Genomic DNA, 27,868 nt, shown 5'->3' on the forward strand with positions numbered 1-27,868 from the left:
CCTGTTACGGGGCAGCGCCATCTTTAGCGGAGCTTTAAATAAGTATGTCCCCCCACATATAACAAATTTGGGGGGTTCCCTTGTCTCCTCAACTGAAGCCAAGAGCCTCAGCTCTACAATAAAGCTCTATGGATGCCATTTAATAGAGGTCTTTTGAGGGTATGAATGGCTTGTAGTGAAAATAAGCACGATTTTGAGAGAGTTAACTCTCAATTAAATATGCCCCGAATACTGAAGCTAACAAGAACTTCACAAATGGTAGACTTGTCCTTTATGGTCTCAACACTGTTTCCTCAGTAAAATTTAGATGAAAAAAAAATGGTTAAGTCAAAAATCTAAACATTAGATAAAATATCTTTTTACTGTACCAAAGGTACAAGCTAGGGAACAAGTAGAGGTCATTAATCACATAATTATTTTACCCCAAATTAAACTTAGATCAAAATGTTTATATTCTAAGAGCCTGTTTTTTGGTACTCACAGTAATTGAAAGTGTTTTGTTGTCACAAACAGTAGAGGCCTCACTCATCAGGACATCATTGTTACGCTTTGGTCTCTAGCACATCAGGACCAATGAAAGAAGATTTTCTATATATTTAGGAAACTAATAAAGATGGACTTTGGAGGTGTTTATATTAACTAACAAATGTTATCTCTGTACTTTCTTACTGTTAAGTACTGTTGTGGAAGTGCATGTCCCAGTTGGCCATGGATGCAAGGGTATGCTGGTGCTTGCAGTTCTAGAAGTGCCAGCATGCCCAATCAGTCAATGGCTGCCTGGACTTTCTAAGACATGTAGTTGTTGTACTTAATCTTTTTGACTGTATTATTACAATAATCTTTTTTGACTATGTTATTATTCTAGCACCTACCCTCCAAATACATGATTGAAAGAGACCCATTTGTTTTTGACATGTTGGTGGTTTGACCTGAGTTATGCCACACTGTGCTGACTGGGCTGTGGCTGATTACACATGATAACAGGAGGACCCATGCTGCAAGTCTCCCTGTTATAGTGATATCAGCCTAGTGCATGTTGCTTTAAGCAGAGGGAACTCATGACCGTTGTTCCCCCACATTCATGATAAGCAGTCCATTCTATAGCAGTTGTGCTTGTTACTTGTTTTAGGTGAGTGGGGCACATCCTTATGTCTTTTATCCTCTAGTTTAAACAATAAATATACATGCTGATGGCATCATCAGCATGTATCTGGTGATTACATCATCATTACATAAAAAGTCCTCACCTTACATGAATAGCCTGACATTACATTAATACCTCACATTCACACTTACTTGATCTGCAAAGCTTGAATGCCTTGTGTAGCAGACTCCTCTGTATATCTGAACACTGTGGAGCTGATCCCAGACCCCCGTTTTCTAAAGGGTGGAAGGGAAAGGACTAGGAGGAGTAAATTATAACAATGAGAAGGGGGAAGGGATGAGAGGAGTAAGTGGGGATGAGAGGAGTAAGTGAGCAAGAGGGGAGGTAAGAGAAGGAGCAGAATATGAGGGGAGTGGTAAGACACGCTATAAAGGAGGAGGATCGGATAAGCTCCCTCCCATGACTAGATGTGCATACAGTAAACCGCCTAGGCAGATATAAGGCATTTAGATGTATAGCTTATGGTGCAAGGTGTTTCCAAAGTGATTAAAAACTACTTGTGGATAGAAAAAACGCTTAATCTACAGATATTTCTGGAATTTGTTAGAGAAGGAAATACCTAATTTAAGCTGTAGCTCTTTCTCAAAAATGTTAAGTTGCTGAGTAACCTGATGTCTACTTTTAGCCAAATGTAGAAATCTTGGGTATTTTTCCAGGGAAAGCAAGATGGACATTCCAGATAGGTATCAAGGAAGGAATGAGCATGTAAACTTGTTTGCAATGGTCCATTACTGACATAGACAGAGATATCACTGTGTGGCTTCTAGATGAAGTAAGTATGTTAAGGCAATCAAGGTAACATGATCAGATTTTAATACTTGCAGCCTCAATGTCAAAGCAAATTGGGGTGAATGCAGAGGAGAGTGCCAACAAACATACAGCAGCTGTGCAGCTAATTTTTTTTAAGATTGTAAATTCCCAGACCACGACTAAGTGTGCACCTAAGTACAGTCTATTAAGCTTTAACAATAGCAAACAATTCAGGATAAATGTCATTATAGGATCTTGTAAAAAGCCCAATACAGTTAAGAGAATTCATTTTGTAAATTTGCTATTTACTTCCAAAAGATTCTTTGTGATGTGGGGTAAGTGGAGGTCTAGAACAAATGTTTTTTTCATGTGAATTTTGTAACCTGACTGTAATGTTGGCTTTTGTTAAAAGGGTTGGGTAAAAATATAAACATTTTGGCCAACGTAAGAAGAAGGGCGTCACATGCATAAAGAGCAATCTTCTGCTGGAGGAGCCTGAACGAATAGCGGAAATATGAGCAAGTCATTCTTGTTTAGCCGCAGTTTACAACTCATCAGTCTTGGCATTTAAGGCATCCATTCTATAACGTATAGTTGCAATCTCTGCTTTGAAATCACCCACTGCCTTACGAAGCTCTTGCTGGAACTCTTTTTTTTTTTTACGAGGAGGTCGCTGCACTTTGTAACTTTTCTCATCTGTGCGTGAGAAGTTAGAGTTTCACAAACTCCATCTAAGTTGAGGCCTAGCTTTTCCTGTTTCTTAAAAACAAATGGTCACGTCTTGCTGGGATTTAGTTTTACACCTCTGAGACATCGGTGGAGCAAAATAAAATAAATCAATTTCATTGAAAATACTATAAAGTATGCTTGAAAGCCACAGGATTCTGGAACTCTAAAATCAGGCGTCTACTCTCATCCAGCACGAGCGTGCACATGACACCATACTTTAGATTATGCTTGTCCACTTTCCATCATTCACATTTAGAGAAATGTATGAACAGAGATGGGCACATTTTTCACAACTGCCCTGAAATATTTTTACCTCATTCTTCATTCGGCCACAAAATATTGCATGTTTCGCCCGTGAAATTTGAAGTTAAGTGTTTTCAATTCTACCACAGCTATACCACCCAGCAGCATGAATTATATGTTCCCCCCCTCCCCCAGCTCTATTCATAAACTAGAACTGCAGAGAAAGGCAAATTCACAGAGAGTGTGTAGAGCAGTGGTCAGGGAACGGGTAAATTACCCCAGATGGGGTAAAAATTAAATTCCTGGGGGTAATGCTGCCGATTCACATGCTGTCAGTTGGATTGTAGACCCCTTTAAATGTGACATTGCTGTTGTACCAGAAGAGCCTCCAGGGTTGGCAGAGGCACTTCTTGAGCTTCGATGCAATAATGAAGCACGTATTGCATTTGAAAACAAAGCAAATCTGTCATATTTTTGGATGTCAACAGCTGCAAAGGCATTCAAAATTGCACATGAGGAGGCAGTCAAAAAGTTGCTGCCTTTTGCAACAACCTACCTTTGCGAACAAGGATTTTCCACTCTAACGAACATAAAAACAAAGCAGAGAAATCGATTGGACACTGAAGACTGTATCTTTATTGCTCTGACATCAAAATGCCACAATATTGATGCTCTCGTATCAAATATTAAGCAAAATCATTTCTCCGAAACCTGAAGTTTTGAAGTTAAAGCTTTCAAAGAAATTTTGAATAGATTCAATAAAATTTTGAATTACAATAATTAATAATATATGATTTTCTTCCTTTCAAATCAAGGGGGTAACATCGGCGTATCTAAATATATTTGGGGGTAAAAGGTAAAAAAGTTCCCTGACCCCTGGTGTAGAGTGACATTCCATGGAATTGCAAAGTAAAAGTGGAACACTGCACCTTTGTAAGACTGTGTTCTGTTTCAAAACTCGAAATTTCACCAGAACTTCACTCGTCTCTATCTATGACTTGAGCTGGGTCAATGATGATCACTTTATTATGCTGTGTAGTCGGGTTTAGGTAGTCTTAGGAACATTTAAAACTAAATTCCACCAGCAAAACCTGTAGGATTTCCCTGGCAAATGTGGAACAAGGTGAATGGACTAGTTTTGAAAATTTCAGTAATCTGCCTGGTATTGCTTTATATGATTATGTCCTGATTAGTTCTTTCTAGATTTCCATGGTAAGGCTTTTTTTTTTGTTGTTCCTGTCTTGGGAGCCCTTGCAAGTGGACATAATCTACTGTGGCAGTGGTTCCCAAACTGTGTGCCTAGGCTCCCTGGGGTGCCTCGGCGATCATACGGGTGCCTCGGCCAGGGCAAGTGTAAAGCAAGGCGGGGGACTATTTTGTAATTATTTTGGCTTAGGGGTGCCCTGAAAAAATTATGGTGACCCTAAGGGTGCTTTGAACTGAAAAAGTTTAGGATCCACTGTACTATGGAAATGGTTCAGGTGATTCCTGGTCGGAAAGATCTGGTGAAAGAAGAGGAGGTAGGATATGCAAAAGAGACAATGAAAAAAGACATGGAGATTTGAGGAGAACCAGGATACTACAGTTTCCTTTTGTCCAAAGGAACTAACATTCCCATTGAAATACCTACAATACCAAAGTCACAACTTGGTCGTGATGCTGCACATCCAGGAGGTTTGTTGGGTTGCTCAGCAACCCCAAACGGCAATAACAATATACCCAGCGTGTATTAAAAATAGATTCACAGGACATCTGTGATATGGCTGTGCATGAGAATAACACAGAGAGTCATGCAAAAAAATAGTCTGCAGGATAAAATACATGCCCCACTAAATAAATGTACTATTATATCAATGTGTCAATCCATACTAGCACTAAACCAAGGGCTACAACCAATTAAGTCTATGGTGGTAGAAAATAGTTTTTTTAATAGAGTCCAGAAAGGGCTACAAGACATTTAGCAACTTGTTCCCCTCAACATTCTCATAAGCATGAAGAAACAAACACAATCTTCTCTGAAGATTCTAAAAAGAATGCAGAAGCATACGACACAGCTCCCTTCAAAATACCGCTAGGTATGCATAAACATATTGTACATTTAAATTGTAACATTTAAATGAAGCAAGAAAAATATTTTTATTAAATCCTTGTGTGACAAGCATATCCAACCATTGTATGTACTGTGCTAACAGCTGGAGTAAATTTCTTGCATGGACACCCCCAGTAAGCACATTCTACACTAACAAATTGAAAAATAGATTTTAAATTCACAAAGTGAGTCTTATAGGCATAGATAGCTTGTTGGGATGTGGATGCCACTGGATCCACTCTGAGTTAGAGCTAGAAGATGTCATTATTAGACAATATGTATTTCTGTTCATATTAAGATATATAGAGATTCACCAAAGAGATGGTGCTACATTGCCATCCCAGCTACTGTATCTGTTAAACATGTATTCAAAAGAAAATATAAGTTAATAAAGAACTTGTGTCCTTCAAAAAATGCTGTAATTGGTTGCAAAACTGAATCCAAGTCTATAGAGATTGGCTGCCATATTGACCCCTTCACTGAAACGACCAGGCATCCCAGAGGACTTCACAGAAATGTATGATTCTTTGGCAAAGTATATAAGACTGGTGTAATTGAAAACTGTGAACAACTTGGGTGAGTCCAGTACAATCCAACACCTATCTGTTACTCTGTCTAAGGGATTTCTAAGCAGAGCTTCATATCTCTTGTTAAGGTTTGCCCTGAGTTTCTCAACCGAAAGTTGACAAAGTATTTATGACAACTTTTTTTTTTTTTATAAGTTGTTTTTATTGAAGACAAGATACAGATTCAGATTGAAGATAAAAGCACATCATAGAAACATCAAAAATAGCATCAATAAAGTCAGAACAAGCACAGAATCGGCATAAATGCAGTTATAGTCTTCTAATATAGATTGGGAGGAGGAGGAGGAAATGACAGGGCGGGGGTGAAATATCTTTTACATGTATTGTGTCACAGTTCAGGCCCTTCAGGTCCTCCTTTGGTACAATTTATGTTGAACTCCTGGGCGGAAATGTATTAAGGAACGATTTTCAATTGAAATCAATTGAATTGAAATTTGGGGGAGATAAACAGCAATGCTGGCAACTACTCATTTTTATTATTGACATTATTATTATTAACATTCAGTGTCGGACTGGGGCATGAAGGGCCAACTGGGGGACTGCAACGCTAGGGGCCCACCAGAGGGGGTGTGGCCATCCATCATAGAGGCAAGACCAGACACTAGAGGGGGTGTGGTCAGCCTGCGAAGGACAGCTATCACCATAGTGTAGTATATAAAGAATGCAGTGTGTATATAAAGAGTACACAGTCTTGACCTGCCCCTTAGATTGGGCAGAACAGTCACCAAAACTTGGGATTGTCCCACTAGACCAGGCTTGGCTAACCTGTGGGACTCCAGGTGTTGTGAAACTATAAGCCCCAGCATGCTTTGCCAATATATAGCAGCTTATTGCTGGAAGGGTATGCTGGGACTTGTAGTTTCACAATACCTGGAGTGCCACAGTTTAGCCAAGCCTGCACTAGAATCAGAACATTTGACAGACTGTCCTACCTGTTCTTCTCACTTTTACCACCTTTGGTTGCTGGTTTCTTTTGTTGCGGCTTGTCTGGATTCTGAAATGTTGAGGGCCCTATTTGGAAAAAATACTTAGGCCTTCCTCCAGCCCCAACATTAAAGTAATAGTATTCCCATTTAATAAACCTATTTCCCTCCCTCCAGACAGCCCCTGCAATAAATTAATCGAATTACGTATAATAAATATACCTATTTCCCGCAACCGTCACTGCTATTAAATAATTCATATTCACATTTAATAAACAGACCTCATGCTCCTCAAACTCAGCCCCACATTCAATTAATAGCCTCCAAACCACCCCATTTTAAATTAATAGTCCCCACTATAAAATGAAATTGCCCCACCTTCACCCTACAGACGAAACAGCACCCATTAGTTAGCCACCACCTACCACACACATTACATTTCCACAAGCCCGCTGTGCCACCACACACACATTACTGTGCCCCTAAATCACCATGCTGTGCCTCCTTATGATCACACTGCGCCCTCCATGCTGCTTTTGCCCCCCCCCCCCCCTTATCCTGACCCCTCTTCATCACCCTGTACCTTGCTGCTTTTCCTCCCCCCTTCTCCTGGCCCCCCTTCATCACCCTGTGCCATGCTGCTTTGGCTCCCGTTCATCACCCTGTGCCATGCTGCTTTGGCCCCCCTTCACACTCTGCCATGATGTCTTTGCTCCTTTTCACTCTCTGCCATGCTGTCTGTGCTCCCCCTTCACTCTCTGCCATGCTGTCTGTAGCCCCCCCTTCACTCTCTGCCATGTTACCTTTACTCCCCCTTCACTCTGCCCTACTCCCCCCTTGCTTCCGTTCCTTCACTTTCCGTTTTTTCGGCTTCTTTATTCTCTTCTTCTCTTCTCTCTTCTGTTTTCTGTCTTCTTGCCGACTCCTCGCAGCGCTGCTCCTCACTGAACATCGGGCGTGATGACGTCACGCCCGACATTTAGTGCGAACGGAGCAAAGAGGAGGGGAGCCGGCACCGCGGTCACATGAGTATTTTATTTTATTTTTCCGCTCCTCCCACCAATGAAAACGGAGCGATTAGGATCGGGGCCTACCAGGGGATAGCCCAGTCCCCCGGCGGGCCAGTCCGACCCTGTTAACATTTATTCATATAGTGCCAGTATATTCCGTAGCACTTTACAATTGGGAACAAACACAGTATTAAAACAAGACTGTGTATTACTGGCAGACAGAGAGGTAAGTGGGCCCTGCTCGCAAGCTTACAATCTATGAAACATTTTACTACAAAAAAGAAATATTCCAACCGCATCAATTATTCAACATCCCTTGGAATTATTTGAATAATTATATCCACCCAGGGTGTTTACCAATTATATACTCTGGGAGGTACACCCATACATATATTTTAATCCATTATACATAGGAAAAGAAAATATGTTTCTAGACAGGCACTCTGGGATGTATAATATTGATAAAATAAATCAGCTTTTTATTGCTACTCATTAAAAATATATAATTACTTAATTACTTGGACACTAGCAAAATATTAAAACATATAAAACCAATTCAAATGTGTAATAGTGCTATAACTGTGCAATGAGTTAAAAATGTTTCTAGGTACGTTCGAATCGCAAATGCATCCACTTCTAAAGGAGCCCTATAATATACGCTGTGTACACAATTTTTACAGTATGTTTATGCACTGAGTACTAGTGAAGGACAAAGAAATGGTGCCTTTGCCAGGCCTCTGAAAATGCAGATGCTGTCTGATAAATCCCATATTTATTATTTGTCAACAAATCCATTTTATTGCTCCTGTTCGTCACCCAAATCTCCCAACTGAATTCATTTTGGCTTAAAATAAGTGTAATGGTAGAGCAGAATTCCGAATCAGATGTTCAGTGCAACCCTGCACAATATATTTTCTCTAACAACTTCAATTTTTAACTCTATAGTTTCTATATGCCTCAATATAGACAATAGGTCATAAAAGAGCCCTATATATTGTGCAGCATTTTATCCATAATACCAGTGTAGTGTGTCAGAATCTAGATAAATACCTAGGTTTGTAAAGGTTTATTACGAATATATAATAATCTTAATTTTTGCATAATAAAGTGAAACTAACTCATTTATAAGTTGTTTTTCAAATTGCATGTTTACATCCAAAGTTATTACACATTTTATGTGGTTTTCTGACATAAATGGGTTAATGAAATAAATACAAACAGGGTGTTTTTATTGGTTTGTCAGTGATTGGAATTCTCAAATAGCCCTATGAGCTGTTTTAGTGTGATTGAACTAAGGAACAGCAGATGGATCATGTGAAATGTGGAGATAGTTGTGTAAGTGTGTTACTGCACATAGTAACTGATGAGTAATTACTACAATGTATTAGTGGTGCAGTACAGTGTCTAGCAAAGGACTGTTTGGTTGCTGTAGAGCATGGTGATGTTTTACATGTGAGCAATGAACTGCTGATTGTAGCTCTAATATAGACATATGGGGTCTTGGGTGTGTTCATAAAAGCACAGATGCTATTAATTGATGTTCTATGAGTGGGAGGAAGTATTGTCGGTTTTCTGTTCAATTTCTGCTAAGTGTATCAAAGTAGAAAGAGCGATTAGATTAGAAAAGCAGAAGTAGTTTACTGCAAGAGAGCACTGACAAATACTCCAGAGATCAGAAAAGGTGCATTGTAATCTTTGACAATCAAGCAATCCCACAAGGACAGGCAGTATGTTTGTTTTACAAGGTCCACTCCTTCATCACAGTGTGATAACTATTTCTGCTTTCTTCTTTCATTTTGCAATAATCTGGTCTGATTATTTATTTATTTTTTTTAAACATTAACTTAAAGGCTTTTGAATTTATTTAACCCAGGTTATTGCAATTGGGGAACTAGAAACTAATCAGGCATTTTTGGTCTATAAGTCAAATTTTGTTTGATTAGTGTAGAATGCCACCTAGTGGCTTTTGGATGGTTTTATAGACCGATTAAATTGTTGCCCTTTGTTGGAACTGTGTAATTGGGAATTATGTATGTGTTACATTTTCAAACTGAGTCTTTAGGGAACTAGGAGTATGTTGCATAGTTACAAAAGGGGAGAGTATCTCAGAGAATGCATAAGGATGGGTTCCAGTATACTATGGTCAGGGGAGGGCTGGCAAATATTACCCCAGGGGTCAAGACTTGATTCAGCAGCCTATTAGGAACATTTTAAAGGGGAAAAAAAAATGCAAGTAGCCCAGTGTCCCAGCCCAAGGTAGCCCACTATAGGACCGGCCTGGGGAGGGGGGGTCAGATGCTGCCCAGCTCAGCCTGCTCCTGACTGTGGTATGTTTCTTTCTCATTTGTGTTTCAATTGCTGTAATCTGTTTTTTACTGGATGAAATAATTGATCTTTTAAGAAGAAATTCCCCATATACAGTGACTTTCTGTGCTGAGCAGATGCTCCAGATCAAGGTAACACTTTTTGGTCCCAGGGACAACATCTGAATGACCTGTGTCAGGGGTGGTGAAAAAGGCAAATTACCGTTAAAGTATATGCAATTTATAGTGACAAACGCTTGATCGCAGCAGGTAAATACTTAAAGTAAAACGAAATAAAATGGTAATGTAAAATATATTCTCCCCTTGACCATTTTTAAAAGGTTGCTGTGCAGACCTTTAAGAAGAATAAATAATGTATTCTGTCCAACAAGTTGTTGCTAGTGACAGATTATTGATTAAGGTCAGTGAGTAGGGGTGTGACCTGCATTGAACACCTTTTTTAAGTATATAGAAATGTCCTGGCATTCGAGAAAATATAACTTTGTAAATCCAAGACAAAATATTGCTTAGCTTTCAGCATCACTCTTTGAACTCATACACATGGATATTAATTTTAAGCATTTAATATGCATCCCTAAAGCCAATTAAATGCGCTTTGACGGTGATGGTCAAAGAAAACTGTAAGCTCCTCCATACTCTTTGTCTCTGTTTTTACATTGCCTGCAGCCTTCATTAGAGTTAATGTTTAGTGAAATGTAATGGCGTTCTATGGAAGCACTCAGTAAGTACATAGTACACTATGCTGCTGGGAAGCTTTGAGGTCACACTTCTTACTCTGTTAAGAGTGATAACTTGGTGAAGGGTCTTGTCTACACTTCTAACTAGCATTATTTTTCAACTTGTTTTGATGTAACTGGTTCAACATATTATATACACACATTTTAGTTTATTATTGAACAAAGAATATACTTTAATTTTAAAATAAATTGCATTCATTTGTTTTAGGCATGACTAATAATGATGAGATGAGCAACACAAAGAAAGAAGTGATGGATAACATAAATTCCTCTCCGTCCCCTGCCCGTTGGTTTAGGGTTCTAAGAAGGTAAGATTTCAATACGTGGGTCCATCCAAGCATTATATTAAATGGTATCCACAATAAATAATTAACCTATAACTTCTTAGATAAGTATATAATATTGTGCTTATCTATCATGCAGAATAAGACTTAAAATGGAATGCCTCCAGCCAGCTGATTACACCATTACAAGGACATTTATAAGCCACCACCTTTCCAATAACCGCTGTAAGCATATATAAAATGAAACTATGGATCGCGTGAGGATACAGGGTTAATGTTTAGCTCTTATAGTACCAGCTGGCTGGTTTGCAGAAGACAAATCACCTAGACAAGTAACTGGTTAAAGTAAAATATACTTTTATTGTACCACAACACACTGCAGCAATTAAAACTCTTTACATGATGCCAGAGGGTTTCACTGCATCACGCCTAACACACAACCCTATTCTAATGGGGCTTTGAACATTGTCCCCATTGATACCCCTGATGGATGCCATTGCACTCTGCTACTAGCAAGTTAGGGACAAAGATAATGTCTCCCTGCTTTTTGTAGACTCACATAGTGATAAAGTCTGTGGTGTTTTGCAACTGTGATCCACATTTTTTCCTAGCAATCCTAGACCAGTCCAACAGGCGCTATAACCCCTTGTTTATCACCCTACTCATACCCGTGGTCTAGAGCTGCCCCCAAGGAAGGTGCTTGGATTACAAAGTCTCTCCAGATGAGAATCTGCTCAATATAGGGGCTGTCACTGGCCTCCCCATCTTCCCTCATGTAGTCAACAGGACCCCTTAGTGGTGGAAACCCCACTCCCACTCTTTCTCTAATCACATTTATGTGGTTAAAGGGAACAAGTTTCTAGGAACCTCCCAGTTATTGATTTCATTAAAAAGTTATAACACATTGAAGTCACTCCTGCCTATGATGGTTCTTCTGAGAGGCTTGTGAGTTTGTTTTATTTTTATTTCTTTAGATGATTGTACACATTGTACATTGAAATTACCCTCCCCACCTTCTTTTATCCCTTTTTCTGGTTTATTGTTGTCCTACCTTGTCCCTAATAATATTGAAATAAAATTATTTACTCTGTTTTTATTTATCTGTTGACATTGATTTATGTCTAGGTATTTTAATATTTGGCTTATTTCATATTTTACTTATTTATACTTGGCTATAAATAACCTTATGTTTGGTCTAAAAAAAAAACTGGCACGCATTGCCAGAACTTCCAAAACCGCTGCGTTTACTTTAGGGCGGTTTGTAGCCAGAATGTTAAACCTCAGGAGATGTATTGTGGCTTCAAAACATCTAAACTACCAACAGTGTAGTCAAAACCACCCAAAAAACAGTCATAAACAGGCAAGTTTTTTTAGACCTGCTTATTAAAGTAATTGGGGTTTTTTCCCAACATATGTTACATTTAGATACTTTGTGGCATGTGTTTTTGTTTTGCTTTTTGCTTTGTTTTGAGATCAAACTATCCAGCATTTGCACTCTTCCCCCTCCTCTCCTAGAAATAATGTGTGTGTGCCCATTGGCACTTAACCAAACAATGGAGCTTGATTACCTTGATATCTGAGCATCTAAAAACATCTGGATTTAACCCTTTCCAGTCTTTCTGTGAAATCATGTTTTCACATGACCAGTACTTCCTGTGAGGCATGACCGTTGGCAGATGAAGTTCCGCAAGAATAGTGCTAATGGTCTCTCTGGTGTCGGTGGCCTGTGGGTGAGGGCATGATATCAATGGGAACATGGCCGGGTCCCACAGTCAAAAACAAAAAAGGAGTACACCATAAATTTGTCAAATCACCTGCACAAAGGGATGATCTACAGCAATCAGGCATATCCGTCCAACTGTAATAGGCACTATTTAGCTAATATAATTTGAGGCTAGAGTGCCTCTATATCGGTTGCTAGCTGCAGTAAATAGCAGTTTACGAGCAAGGTCTTTTTTAATATTAGACTGCAAGTGGAGATGGGTGTATATTTTAGAAATATCATGTTATAGGTTCCAATACCACCTCTATGCTGATGACACCCAAATCTATATCTCTTCCCCTGACCCCTCTCCTTCTGTACTATCTTGTGTAACTGTCTGTCTGCCATCGCCACATGGATATCCCAATGCTACCTAAAGCACAACATGTCCAAAACAGAGCTTATTATCTTCCCTCTTACCAGAGTCACCACCTGCCCTCAAATCTCCCTCACTGTCCATAACACCACAATTTTCTCAGTCTCCCAAGCCCGCTGCCTTTGTGTCACACTTGACTCTGCCCACTGCTTTATTCCTCACATCCAGACTCTTTCACAGTTCTGTTGACTTCACCTTAAAACATTGCCATAATACGCCCTTTGCTTACTCAATATTCTACAAAACGCTTATCCATTCTCTCATCATTTCCCATCTTGACTATTGCAACCTTCTGCTATCTGGCATTCCTGATACCCATATATCCACACTTCAATCCATCCTAAATGCTGCTGCAAGACTGATCTTCCTCTCTCACCGCTCCACATCTACTGCACCACTTTGATTCTGGAGCACACAGCGAGCCAGTGTAGGGATTTGCAAATTCAAATTACTCACCCTTGCCTACAAAGCCCTCAACAACAACACCCCTGCATACGTCTCAAATCTCATATCAAAATACTCTCCCGGCTCTCTTAGATCTACCTCTGACCTTCGCCTTGTCTCGTCTCTGATTACCGCCTCTCACTCCCACCTACAAGACTTCTCCTGTGCTGCTCCCCACTCAATCAGACTTTCCCACAGCCTTCAAATCTTTAGATCCTCTTTGAAACCCCCCCTTTTTTTTTTTTTTTGAGGTGACCTTATCCTTCATAACACTATTCACACTAATGTATTCTCACAACTATCTCAACCTCCACTCTGAGCCACACTCGCTCCTCTTGTTTCAGCTGTGCCCTCTTACCGTTAGAATGTAAGCTCTCTAATGAGCAGGGTTCTTCATATACTTTGTTTTCATGTCTCCATTCATTTTGTCTGCCCTATTTGTTCTTGTTTTACGTATGTCCTGTTTGATGTATGTCCTTGTCTTCCCTACTGAACAACGCTGCGGAGCACTTTGGCACCTTAAAAATCTATGATAATAGGTAATCTGTTGCATAGCTAAAAAAAAGAAAGATCATTAATGAACGGACTGCACCCTATTTTTGCTCTATATGCCATAGGTCAGTCGTGGGTGAAAGCCAAACCAGAAAATCCTCCACCTCATCATTGTGTGAAGAAATCCTGAAAAAGTCACGGGAGGCTTTTTCCTCTGGGAAAACAAAGTCTTATTCATTTAGGCTTCAACAGCTACAAGCCATACTGCAGATGCTGGATAGCCATGAAGCTGAGTTTGTAGGAGCACTGGAGAAGGATATGCACAAGGTCAGTAGTCCTTTAATGTACCCAAGATATAGCATGGAATAAAGCAGATGGTCTAATAACTGTTTTGAAATATCTTAAATAATTGTACCATTTTGTTTAGAAATTGTGTTAAATACCTGAAAACAAGTGAGCAATGTCTCATTTCAGTCTTCTTTGATAAGATATTATTTATTATTATTCTATTCTGTGTAACCACATTATCCCAGCAAGCCACAACACCCACAAGAAGGGTGTTCATTATGGTCTAGGGCACAATGAATGTCTGTTGAGGTGCTATTTCTTGTTTCCATTTACAAATAGAGAGTGGTAATGATGTTACAGTATGTAACCAATGTAGAGCAGGAAGTAGTTAAAATAAAAATTGTATTGTGTTTTGGTTGACTGAATAGATGTTTGGTTGCAAGCCTTGGAGACATGGTTCTGAGTCACCCAAAGGCTTATTCACTTAACCATTGAAGGATAATATTTGTATTTCCACCTTTTCCTGCTTCAGTCAATGACTAACATGGTACAAACTTAACTACTAAAATGTGGCCAGATTCTCTGCTATTTCTTATTCCACCAACTTCTCTACACACCACTGATCTGGTCCATTGGCTGGAACAAGGCTAGCACAGACCTTTCCCATCCACCCCTCCCCAAATGCATAGAAAGAGCCTCTGTCAGTGGAAGTTCTGTTGTGTCCAAGGATAGCTACTAAAATAAAATTGCTCAATAGTATAATTGCATCACTGAGAAGGACAAAAGGAGAATAAAAATATAAAGCTGGGTATCTAGTAAAGTTGCAGATGGTCATGTGAAAGTCCATTTGCTTTTTTAAAGGTGTCTTTATTTCAGAAAATCGCATATGTGACATAATCGCAGTGACCTATGTAACTTGGAGAGTAATAATGTTCTCCTACTCCATGATTATTTTAAGACCTAGATGAAGCTAATCTAAGCAGTATTTAAAGTCTACGGAAATGAATGGAATGTCCTAAAGAGATGGCATGATACAAACTATCTCTGAATGTTGACCATTCCTCTCAACTCAATATAAATTAGTTAAATCTATGCACACTCCATGATTTTATAAGTCTTTAATTGAACAATACAACATGTTTTTCATTTAATGAATAGTACACATGGAATAGTTGAGTGTGTGTGTGTGTGTGTGTATGTGTATATATATATATATATATATTTATTAGCTGTGCCCGCTTTCACTCAGAATGTAAGCTCTCTAATGAGCAGGGTCCTGCGTACCCCTTTTCATGTCTGCATTTATTTTGTCTACCATGTTTGTCCTATTTTCCCTACTGTACGGTGCTGATATATATGTGTGTGGGTAGCACGGTGGCTTAGTGGTTAGCACTTCTGCCTCACAGCTCTAGGGTCATGAGTTCGATTCCCGACCGTGGCCTTATGGGTGAGGAGTTTGTATGTTCTCCCCGTGTTTGCGTGGGTTTCCTCTGGGTGCTCCAGTTTCCTCCCACACTCCAAAAATATACTGGTAGGGTAATTTGATTTGGATGAATTCAGTTTTTCAGTGGGGGAAATGAATAACTTAATCAGAACTTAATTCTGAGTACATACTAATATGTACAGTTGATATTAGATACCAGGTGATCAAATTTGGACACCCACTCCATCAAACAATCCCTTGGACCACATCATGTCATTGTTCATTCTCATACATAGTGACACACGTGTCCTTATCAAATGTGTGTATTGCAAGTTAAAATTGAATGTGTGGACAGTCCAATCTGTGTATTGGTACATTCTGAGAGAAGGAATCCTATTTATGCTATGGATTATATTGTAAATACTGAGCACACCACAAAGTATAAAGCAATTCATTTCAGATTCAGTTATTTTTTATATCTCTTGTAGCCGAGGTTTGAAACTGTTTTACTGGAGATCACAACTGTGAAAAATGAAGCCATTTATGCAATACATAACTTGGAAAAATGGATGAAGCCAGAACCTGTTCAGAAGAGTATGGTATGCTTCACTCGCACTATAAGTCCGCCTGTTGTATGATTCTACTTGTAAGTGTAGAAATATATTCATAATATATACTTTTTTTTTTTTCCCCTTCTGAAGACTTCTCTCCTGGACAACTGTTTCTTACAGAAGGAGCCTGTAGGTGTAGTCCTGATTATTGGTGGCTGGAGTTTACCAGTACAACTTTGCCTTATACCAGTGGTTGGTGCAGTGGCTGCAGGTAAATATCTTCATGGCAACATATCATTTTTCTGGCTGCTTGAGCGCCTTCTTTAAAGTAAAAGCAGCTGTTTTATGAGCGGACGTTTCCTAAGAGCATGTTGGGCAAGGTCTGAGGGATTTGTGAGGAGCATATGGTGGAGTACATGTGGGATGTGCTCAGAGGGCATGTACAGTCATGGCCACAATTTTTGAGAATGACACCAATATTATTTTTCAGTCTGCTGCCTCAGGTTTTTATGATGGCAATTTGTATATACTGCAGAATGTCATGCAGGGTGTTCAGATGAAATGCAATTAATTTCAAAGTTCCTCTTTGCCATGACAATGAACTTTATCCCAAAGACATTTCCACTGTAACTCAGCCGTGCCACAAAAATACGTGCAGTCATCATTGCTTTGCACAAAAAGGGCTTCACAGGCAAGGATATTGCTGCAAGTAAGATTGCACCTAAATCAACCATTTATCGGATCATTAAGAACTTCAAGGAGAGAGTTTCAATAGTTGTGAAGAAGGCTTCAGGACACCCAAGAACGTCCAGCAAGCGCCAGGACAGTCTCCTATAGTTGATTCAGCTGCAGGACCAGTCACCACCAGTGGAGAGCCTGCTCAGGAATGGCAGCAGGCCGGTGTGAGTACATCTGCACGCACAGTGAGGTGAGAAATTTTGGAGGATGGCTTGGTGTCAAGAAGGCCAGCAAAGAGCCATTTCCCTTCAGAAAAAACATCAGGGACAGAATAATCTGCAAAAGGTACAGGGATTGGACTGCTTAGGACTGGGGTAAAATGCTTTTATCTGAATCTCCTTTCAGATTGTTTGGGGTATTTGGAAAAATGCTTGTCCGGAGAAGGAAAGGTGAGCGCTACCATCAGTCCTGTGTCATGCCAACAGTAAAGCCTCCTCAGACCATTCATGTGTGGGGTAGCATTTACAGCCAAGGGAGTGGACTCACTCACAATTTTGCTTAAGAACACAGCCATGAATAAAGAATGGTTCCAAAACATCCTCCAAGAGCAACTTCTACTTACCATCCAAGAACAGTTTGGTGATGAACAATGCCTTTTCCAGCATGATGGAGCACCTTGCCATAAGGCAAAAGTAATAACTAAGTGGCATGGGGATCAAAACATCAAAATTTTGGGTCCATGGCCTGGAACCTCCCCAGACCTTAATCCCATTGAGGATTTATGACTAATCCTAAAGAGGCAGGTGGACAACCCCCCCCCCCCCCCCTTCCCCAGAAGTTCTGACAAACTCCAAACATTGATTAGGCAAGAATGGGTGGTCATCAGTCAGTATGTGGCCCGGATGTTGATTGACAGCATACCAGGGTGAAATGCAGAGGTCTTCAAAAGGATCAACACTGCAAATATTGACTCTTCATAATTTTTAAAGTAATTGTCAATAAAAGCCTTTGACACTTATGAAATGCCTGTAATTTTACTTCAGTATACCATAGCAACATCTGACAAAAAGGTCTAAAAACACTGAAGCAGCTTTGTGAAAACCAATACTTGTGTCATTCTCAAAACTTTTGGCCATGATTGTAGGGCTATTTTGGAGCAAGTGGCAGATCTGAGTGTCATGAGGTGGAATTCTGGAGACACACTTGGCTTTAGAACTATATCAGGTTGCCTATCACTGGTGTAAAGGAACATAAACTGTGCTTGTTTCATATTGCAGTTATTGCAAAAATATTTTTGATCTAGAAGAGGGCAAAGTGATTCTTGTTCCTTCAATGAAGAACGGTTTACTCAGACATTTATGTAGAACTTGCTCTAACTCTAAGCTGCATATTCTGCGAATGACCATACTACATCCGAATTTGGATCAATAAACTGCACTTTTAGCTGCAATGTATGCTACAGAAGACTTTGTTACCTGGCATAAATAACACTTTCTAAATTTTTATTTTAGAGATTCTATTTTGTTCTATCCAAAATGCACATTTATACAGCAGTGACTAGTGGCAACCCTACAATACAAACCATAGTATATTCTTGCATCCTTAGAGCATGTATGTATTCTGTGTGTATATACATATATTCGGATCAGCTACAGAGGCTTGTGTTCTCACAATAAATGACTACTGTTACCAGTGGAAATTGAATCCAGATATGCCATATTTATAGTTAATAAATATATGATTAAACACCTGTTGACATGCTACAGTTTATGGTGGTTATATATTAATTTATAGGGCCTTGTTCTGGTAATTTACTGAAGCCCATTCAAACAGATGAGCAGACTTTTAGTATTTTAATACACATTGGGCACTTGGCCACCAAATTATATTTAGCTTACTATTATTGTCCACTTGCGTCTAACTAGACCTTTGAAAAATAAATGTCTTGATCTGAAGAACTTTAAGGTTTATATGTCAAGTGGTATATCGATTGCTATGTATAATGTATATTTCTATGTCTGTGTATAAAAAAAAGTGTCTCTGACACTATTCAGGCTGGCTACCGGATTGCTTACACCAGACTCTACCCACTTTTATTTGCTAGGTAACTGTGTGATATTGAAGCCTTCAGAAACCTGTCCTCACACTGCGGAACTACTGCATACACTACTTCCCCTTTATATGGATAATGTGAGTGTATGAATAATGTGTTCCTATCCATACTGATATAGGGGTAGTAAAAATATATAGATGAATATTATGTACACCTACAGCCAGCTAACCATGGTAAAGTATTTACTTGTAAAACCACCATGTCCCTGTAATCTGTGTGCCCATTCATTGTATACACCTGCATTACCCGTGTAGAACACTTAATATAAAATTACTATTTTCATACACTAAATATGTTCAAACATTTTACCTGCTACATTTTCACATTAAATTACTATGAAAACACAAGTATTATTCCTTATTAAACTATGGTACCTATACATGACAAATCTCATTTACATTCACCCACTCTAGTAATTCAACTTCTAAACGCAACTACGTTATAATAACAAGGTAGCCACGTACTTTACTCCTTCAATGAACTTCCCAACTTGCAAAAGCAAGGTGACTTTTTCTAACCCTTTTACACATTTACTGTGGGTGAAGTGACATCTACAATGAGGCACACTTTTGTTTCAATCAGAGGACAGTATCTCGTTGTTTGTTTCTTATAGATCATAGGACTTGTGATCTGTTGTCAACCCTAATATTGGTCCTTTTTATAATTAATACAACTTTTATTATTTCAGAGCTGTTATCAGTTGATCTCTGGAGGACAATGTGACCTAACGGAAATTCTAGAGAACAAATTTGACCATGTCTTTTACATAGGTAATGCGTGTATTAATCCCTAAAGACCAAGTTTGTGTTGCAATTGAGAAGCTAAATATCACATTCCCTTTTGTGTAATTGATACAATGCTTAATGTCTGTTGATGGACACTCATAGGTAAACTGGGGGGGAGGGTTTTCTAGCACCTGTAACTCCCCTCCTCCAAGCCTGTGGCACTGTATGCTTGAGGTGGCTGGACCCTGCTCCTGGGACCAGCCACTTTGCAGCTTGTGTGCAGATAATTTCTGTCTGCACTGTTAACAGCCATCCCTCCCCCCCCCCCCCCACCTTGCTGTGTCCCCACTTTCTCTCCCACTGCCAGCATGTCTCATGTGTGCAGCAGGCGAACACAATACACAGCACTAGATGAAGAGGATAAGTGTGTGTGGGTGGGGTTCTCATGTACTTTTAATGTAAGTGGGGTTATTTAATGTAAGTACAATAGTTCCCTTGTAAACCTAGGCCTTGAGGGGCTTAAAATATGTGTGGGGGAGGGGGGGAAAGGGATTTTAATGTAAGTGTAGGGGGGTATTTTATGTGATGTGGATGGGGTGTGAAATATTAATTTCATAGTAGGCTGAGAGTGGGAGATTTTAATTTATTGGTGGGGTGAAGGTTGGGGATATTTGATAGTGGGATTATGGCGGATGTATTAAGGGTGGGATGATGGGACTATACATTGAATGTGTGGCTGAGTTTGGAAAAAGGGGAGCTATGTCTTGAAAGTGAATACTAATTTAATGTTTGGGAGGAAATAGGTTTATTAAATGTAAATCCTACTAATTTAATGTTGGGGTTCTTTGGGGGGAAATGGATCTTTTTATTACAGGTGAATGACATTAACTTACTGTCCGGGTTAGTAGCTGGGAGGCCTAATTACTAAACGTGGGTGCTTTTGATTTAATACCGGGCTGCTTTAGGGGAGGGAGGCCTACTGTGTTCATTTATAGCTGCGATTTATTTATTTTTTTTATCATGTACCTGTCCTTTTTCCAAACAGGGATCCAACGTTCCAGGATCCAGACAAGCAGCAACTGAGGTTAGGACACGAGCACCAGCAACAAGTGTTGACAGCAGCAAGAACAGGTAGGAAAGAGCAGGACAGTCTGCCAACTGTTCTGACACACTCAGTCAGGACTTTGTCCTGACTGTAAGGACAGTTGGGAGGTATGTCCTGCTTCACACGGCTCTGCTCGAAAAAGGAGAGCTGTGTGCACCTAACAGTAGTGCAGGAAGCATTGACTATGTATATGACCGGATAGGAAGAGTTAGCGAGCAGCCAAGCACTGTCTAAAATTTATAGTCATGCCCGCATGCATGCTAATCATGCCCATTGGCAGAGTGGCGTGGAAACGCCTCTCTACAAAATCTGCGTTTGTCCCTGACTCTAAATTAATGTCCTATGTGCTGTATGTATCCTTCCTGTGAACACTGCTTTCCTGGAAGGTGGGAAGTATATTTTTGAGTCCCTGCAGTATGCTTCCTTAAACCTTTTAAAGCAAGTCTGTTGCCTACTGTCTCACAACTGCAAATTAAGCAGATATCTAAATATGTGACACTTGCTGTATAAAATAGTATTCTTATATTCATATTTTTACATGCCTGCATGGAGTTATCATAGCTGCCCAGAAGGATTGGTTATTAATATGTGACATGCCCATGTACTGGCTCACTGTGCTCAGGGGAGGGCTGGCAAATTTTAGCCCTGGGAGCAAAACTCTACTTGGTAGCCTATTAGGAACATTTTAAGGGGAGAAAAAAATGCAGGTGACCCAGCCCAAGGTATCCCACTATGGGACCAGCTCAGGGGCCAGATGCCCCCCAGCCTGTCCTTGACTGTGCTCCTGAGAAATGGCTTATGACATTGTCAAGCTGGCTGCTTTCAGTAGATAACGTATAAACTTGGTTTGACAAGAACTTCTGCCTTTAGCTGATGCGTTTTTTTTTTTTTTTTTGGTTTTTTTTTGTGAGAATCGGCGCTCAATAATCAAAGTCTACATTACTTGTATTCTTTAAATGTGTTTTATTGTGATGTTACATGAGAAACGCTCACTTTTTACTTATTACCTCAACCCCCAAAGTAGAAACACATATATGATTTGCCCTTGAGCTCCAGAGTAATTTTAAGCCCCAAAATTTGTAAAGACTTAAAAATGTTCAGGCCTTTTGTCAAACAGACCTTGAAAAAATGCAAATTGTCTGTGTTCCAGGGGACAGTATGACTGGCAGGCAGGTGATGCAAGCGGCAGCCAAACACATCACACCTGTATCCTTGGTCCTGGGAGGAAAGAATCCATGCTACGTGGACAAGACTTGTGATCTTGCCATAACTGCTCATAGGATTGCATGGGCTCGTTTTGTGAATGCTGGCCAGAATTCACTGGCTCCAGAATACATTTTGTGCCATCCTGACATGAGAGACTCTCTCGTCCATGAACTGGATTTGTGCATCCACGAATTCTACGGGAAGAACCCACAAGAGTCACAGCATTATGGGCGTATGGCAAGTGCAGAACAATACAGACGAGTGAAAGCTTTTCTATCCTGTGGTCAGGTGGCCATTGGGGGGCAGAATGATGATGGTGAAAGATACATGGGTAAGAAATGCAGCTATGTGGCAAATCCAACTGAAGTGTGTGTGTGTCACTTATGTTTGTTTCAAATTCAGATTTGTCATCAATCGACTATACAAACCACAAAGCGTGTACTTCGAAGGCAAACACATTTAAGAGCAGCAAATAGCTTAAATCTTGAAGGCCAAGTTCATATTGACAAACATTAAGAAGTTAATATCTCCCTAACTGGGCAAGAACACTAAACTAAAAAAAATGATTACAGGTAGGTAACTGTACATTCGTTACAGGTTATGGTAAACAGCAGTAACAGCTGGCTCTCCTGTTCATGGATCTCCCAGGTGCCAGGAACAGCTGTGGGTCAGGGTGGTTTGAATCGGGTTGGTCCCCTCTCCACGGAGTGATCAGCGTAACTGGTAATACAGCTGTACCTGCAGCTGAGATTCCTGTCTGTGTGCAACACGAACTATCTAGTACTGCAATGTGTAATCTGCTGTGACGTGTGTGTGTGTGTGTGTGTGTGTATGTGTGTATATATATATATATATATATATATATATATATATATATATATATATATATATATATATATATATATATATATAATATATATATATATATATCAGCCATAACATTAAAACCACTGACAAGTGAAGTGAGTAACGTTGCTAATCTCGTTACAATGGCTCCTGTCAAGGGGTGGGATATATTAGGCAGCAAGTGAACAGTCAGTTCTTGAAGTTAATGTGTTGGAGGCAGGAAAAATGGGCAAGCATAAGGATCTGAGCAACTTTGACAGGGCAAAATTGAGATGTCTAGGGGCCTGATTCATTAAGGATCTTAAATGAAGAGGATTCTTATTTCAGTCTCCTGGACAAAACCATGTTACAATGCAAGGGGTGGAAATGAGTGTTCTGTTTTGCATATATACGTTAAATACTGACTGTTTTTTCATGTAGCACACAAATATCCACTATAAATTTCAGTGTACAAATAAGCTATCAAGTATTTATGTGCTACATGAAAAAACAGTCAGTATTTAACGTATGTGCAAAACAGAACACTCATTTCCACCCCTTGCATTGTAACATGGTTTTGTCCAGGAGACTGAAATAAGAAACTTCTTAATTTAAGTTCCTTAATGAATCAGGCCCTAGATGAATAGGTCAGAGCAACTCCAAAACTGCAGCTCTTGTGGGGTTTTCCTGTTATACAGTGGTTAGTACCTACCAAAAGTGGTCCAAGGATGGACAATTGGTGAACCAGTAATAGGGTCATGGGCATGGGGTGTGAAGGGTAGCCTGTCTAGTCCAATCCCACCAAAAAGCTACTGTAGCACAAATTGCTGAAAAAGTTAATGCTGGCTATGATAGAAAGGTGTCGAACACACAGTGCATCACAGCTTGCTGCGTATGGGGTTGTGTAGCTCCATAAAGGACTATAAAGAATACAATGCAACCCCATTTGAGTAGTAAGGTATGCAGCTCCATTTGATGTCTGGTATACAATGCAGATCCCTTCCTGGTGGCTAACATATAAAAATGCTTATTCACTGACTAGTGGGCTCCTCAAGATTTACTGCTTACAGAGGGAAAACGGGATATGATTTACCAAGGGCCCCATTGTTGCCTCCTCCATTCATCAGGGTGGGCATGGAGGGGGATGGGTTGCCAGATGCATAGACTATGAATATTGAGTCTTTGGAACTGACATTGAATCTCTGTAAGGTAGATACTAACATTCTAATAAGTGAAGTAGGGTTTGTTTTCGCTTTGTTTTTTTAATTAAAATATTAATAATAGTTAATGAAGTTTTTGGAGAAGTCTGTTGCAAACCCAATGACTTTTTACAACGATGTCAATAAAGATGATCATCCTCTCCTATTTGTAAGGCGCCACAAAACTCTGATGTAGGATATGTCTTGGTTATATCCACCATCTCTACAAACACAACAAGTGGATACAAAGTTTGATGGAACATGCAGATTTGTGAGTGTGTGATTATTGAGGGCTCTGCTTGTCAGAGCTTAGTTTAGAGGGAGAGTGGAGTTCTGAGACATTTAGAGCTAGTGGGACCCAGAGTGGAGATTAAGACTGTAGCTGTTAGTGCTCTCAGAAGAGGGTTGCATTGAAGAGGTTGGTTTTGAGAGGTCTATTGAAAATTAGGAGTGAGTCTTGTCATTCAGGGTTGGGGGTTCCATAAGTGGGGAGCAGCACAAGAGAAGACTTGGAAGGAGTAAGTGGTTATCAGAAAGGAGACAAAGCAGATCTAAGAGGGTGAGAGTCTAATGGTTGTGAATCCAACCCAAGGAAATGTCATGTTCAATGCAATTATTGTGACACCTTAACACTTAAACTAATTCTAAATTTTTGTATTTTTTTTTTTTTTTTTATTCTCATCTGAGCTAAAGTTTTATAATGTTCTACCACTTTTTAAAACCTCCTTCAGTGTTTTCACCTGAATCCCCTTTGTAGCTCCATGCATGCCTTAAATAACCTGTTGCATAATCTCTCAAATTATAATAGTGAAATATACAGTAAAAGTAAGCAACTTTTTAATATTCAATTGCCAGTGATGTGGTGCACTGACATTGCACCGCGCACATTGCCAGCAATTACGGTAGAAATCGCTACTTATTTTTTCTTGCAACTCCTAAGTGATGCAAGAAAAAAATCTACACTGCGAAGTGTCGGCAACGTTCTGGAGACACTTTGCGGCTAATTGAACCCCACGCTGGTGTCTACTTATTTTCTACTTTTTAGCCCCTACAGTTCTGATTGATGTGAAAGAATCTGATCCTATTATGCATCAGGAAATTCTGGGACCAATCCTGCCCATCGTAACCATACAATCTCTTGAAGAGGCTATTCAGTTTATTAACCGGAAAGACAGACCCTTAGCTGTATATGTCTACTCTAACAACTCACAGGTAAATTCCTACTTCCTACTTTTTTTTTTGTTGGAAAAGTAAAATCGAGAATTGGCATTGGAATGTCTGTTCTGCTGTGATCTAGCCAGTCCAAACATGCTATAAGCTGCGCCAGCATGCTCAGTGAGGACCCCTCTATGGGAACCTCTGTCTTGCTGCTAAATGTTGGTCTGTAATTTGCCCTGAGCCAGATGTTTCCAGTAAGTGGAAGGTTCTTGGCCTTATTCATGTGCTTGCATGATTTGAGTGTGGTGTGAGTTCACTTGGGACCCTTCTGTTGAGTCTGTGGTGGTTTTTTTTTTTTTTTTTTTTTTTCATGCAGGTCAGCAGTATGTATGTTTTCAGGCAAACGTCAACTGTACACCACCATGGTGCCACAGTTGTAGGAGTCGTCCCAGCCATCGCCCGGCTCTTTCACTGGCACCTGGAACCTCTTATTTCTGGGTGATGTGTGTAGTTTCTGCAGCACCTTATTGTTGCTGGTGACTATGGTGCGTTCCTCCTGACTGCATACTTTGGATCAGGGCTCCAAGGTAGCTGGCAGAGCGTTTACTCAGGACACAGTCCAACAAAGGACAGCGGGAAATGGATTAGAGGACTAGTCCTTATTTGTAGGGAACAGGATTTCAGAAGATAATGGTCATCTTCAAGCTTTGTATTTGCTATAAGCATATTGCCGTGTTCCAGGAAAAATAAATATTTCTTAAAATGTTCCTCTGACTGCTTCTATAAGTCTGTCTCTCTCTTTTTCAATCTTAGGTAATTTTAGAAGTTATGCAAAAAACCACTAGTGGAAGCTTTTGTTCAAATGACAGTATGGTCCAAAGTTTGTACACCAGATTGCCCTGCGGAGGAGTGGGTGAGTAAATGTCTTGGTCTAATCATGGCCACATATGTTATAACACAAATAAAAATTATATATTTAAAAAGCCCCCCAAAAATACTTTCTAGTGCAGTAAATTACAACTTCATTAAAATATTTTATAATATATAGTGTAGTGTACCGATGTGCAAAATTAATTGGCTTTTATTTGAATCATTGTTTTGAAAATCTTCCCAATCTTCATGTGTGTTTTTTTTTTTTTTTTGGGGTATATTTTAACATTTCTTTAATTGGTATAACTAAAAATATGTAACACACTGGTGTATTCGTAGCACACAGAGCCTTTAGTTGATGTTTCTCTGATCACACTGTTTCCTCTGGTGCATTTGTATATAAGCAGGTAGATATAAATTAGCTTACATTTTAACTTTTTTTTTTCTCATATTCCCATTAATAACTCGTTTTCCCTTTCTAATGCAGGAATCAGTGCTCCAGGGATTTATGGTGGTAAGTTCAGCTTTGACATCTTCTCTCACAGCCGTGCCTGCCTGCTGCGCAACACTACAGTTGAATGTGTTACATATCTGCGCTATCCTCCATATGCTGACAAACAGCTCAGTCTCATGCAGTGGGCCAGTTCCATCTCCAGGACTAACAAGTGGTGTCAAATTTCATAAAGATGTGATTTCTAAAAGAAGAATATGTGAACATTTCCATAATCTGTAACTGTTGGGATATCGTATTCAATGTCCTATGCAGGCATGTGAATACATTGGACTATGTACTTATTTACGAAGTGTAAGTATAATTACATCTTCTAGCCAGTGCTACACATTCTCCCTGTATGTCTCTCCTGCAGGGTTAGTACAGTTGTCAGTAATGACAACTCTTACATAAATAATTTTAATCGGCACTCTAAAATCCAGAATGGATTAATAGGAAAGGCCAGGCACAATGTTTGTTTTTTTGTGTTTTCTCTCTGCTACTGAGGTTTAAGACCATTACTGCTCCTTTCTATTAAGCATTCTCATCCACCAAATATTTACTTGGCTTTTAATAGATAAGGGATTGACCAATGTGATCATAATTTCAGAGTAATATATGTAGCACTTTGTTTCTGTATCTGTGAATTATGTAAACACCTTTTCTAAAAATATGTATGTATAAACGACTTTGAAATTCTCATCAATTTTGAATACATAGGCTACCAATCTTGGTGTTGGTTAAATGAGACAATCTGCAGACATTCTACTTTTTAAAAATATATATTTGGTAACTTGAGGTTAAAAGGAATGGTGGCTCAGTGAAAGCTATCGCACATTATTTCACTTTTTTTTTTTATGACCTATGAACACATTTTTCTAGAAAGTATTTGGACGCATAATTTTTGAGGAATTTAATTCCACTTTGCCTGAACAGTAAATAAAACTGTTGCAATAGTGAATCCTGCACTGTTAAGATTGTAAGTATGTGTGCCACATACACAGTTGTGGCCAATAATATTGGCACCCTTGCAGCTGTTTGTAATCATGCACTACTTCCTCCAGAAAATAATTGAAATTAAATGAAAATAATTGAAATTAAATAAAAATTATATATATACACACACACACACACACACATACACACTTCTCTGGTTTGTAGTAGAATGAAACACAAAAAGCAGAAAAACTTACTAACTCATAGCTTATTTCACACAGAAAACCTTAAATTGACCAGACAAAATTATTGGCACCTCTTCAAGTAGTAGTTTGGAATAACTATGATTCCAAACGGGTGATTTTCCTTCATTTGGGACTGAACTA

General features: G+C 39.4%; 1 protein-coding gene across 2 annotated transcripts; it reads left to right on the forward strand.

The window, feature by feature from the left end:
* The first annotated feature begins 8,793 nt into the window (after nucleotides 1-8,793).
* LOC142108557 (aldehyde dehydrogenase family 3 member B1-like) lies at nucleotides 8,794-27,530 on the forward strand. Of its 2 annotated transcripts, none has more exons than XM_075192312.1 (11): nucleotides 8,794-8,831; nucleotides 10,766-10,865; nucleotides 14,041-14,242; nucleotides 16,115-16,225; nucleotides 16,328-16,448; nucleotides 18,960-19,045; nucleotides 19,657-19,738; nucleotides 21,949-22,335; nucleotides 25,074-25,240; nucleotides 26,000-26,099; nucleotides 26,544-27,530. In XM_075192312.1, exons 2-11 carry the CDS (start codon nucleotides 10,768-10,770, stop codon nucleotides 26,738-26,740), a joined length of 1,551 nt encoding a protein of 516 aa, XP_075048413.1. In that variant the 5' UTR covers nucleotides 8,794-8,831; nucleotides 10,766-10,767; the 3' UTR covers nucleotides 26,741-27,530. The 2 variants fall into 2 exon arrangements, with proteins under 2 accessions (XP_075048413.1, XP_075048422.1); XM_075192321.1 differs by lacking the exon at nucleotides 8,794-8,831 and adding an exon at nucleotides 9,081-9,223.
* Nucleotides 27,531-27,868: the final 338 nt, after the last annotated feature.

The sequence above is a fragment of the Mixophyes fleayi genome, chromosome 1 (assembly GCF_038048845.1).
Source record: "Mixophyes fleayi isolate aMixFle1 chromosome 1, aMixFle1.hap1, whole genome shotgun sequence".
Lineage (NCBI taxonomy): Eukaryota > Metazoa > Chordata > Amphibia > Anura > Limnodynastidae > Mixophyes > Mixophyes fleayi.

Excerpts from the sequence above, each read along its gene's own strand:
- LOC142108557 (XM_075192312.1), top strand. The coding sequence starts at position 10,768 with ATGACTAATAATGATGAGATGAGCAACACAAAGAAAGAAGTGATGGAT. Across the intron at positions 16,226-16,327 it reads AACCTGTTCAGAAGAGTATG|ACTTCTCTCCTGGACAACTG; the intron begins GTATGCTTCACT and ends CCCCTTCTGAAG. Across the intron at positions 26,100-26,543 it reads ATTGCCCTGCGGAGGAGTGG|GAATCAGTGCTCCAGGGATT; the intron begins GTGAGTAAATGT and ends TTTCTAATGCAG.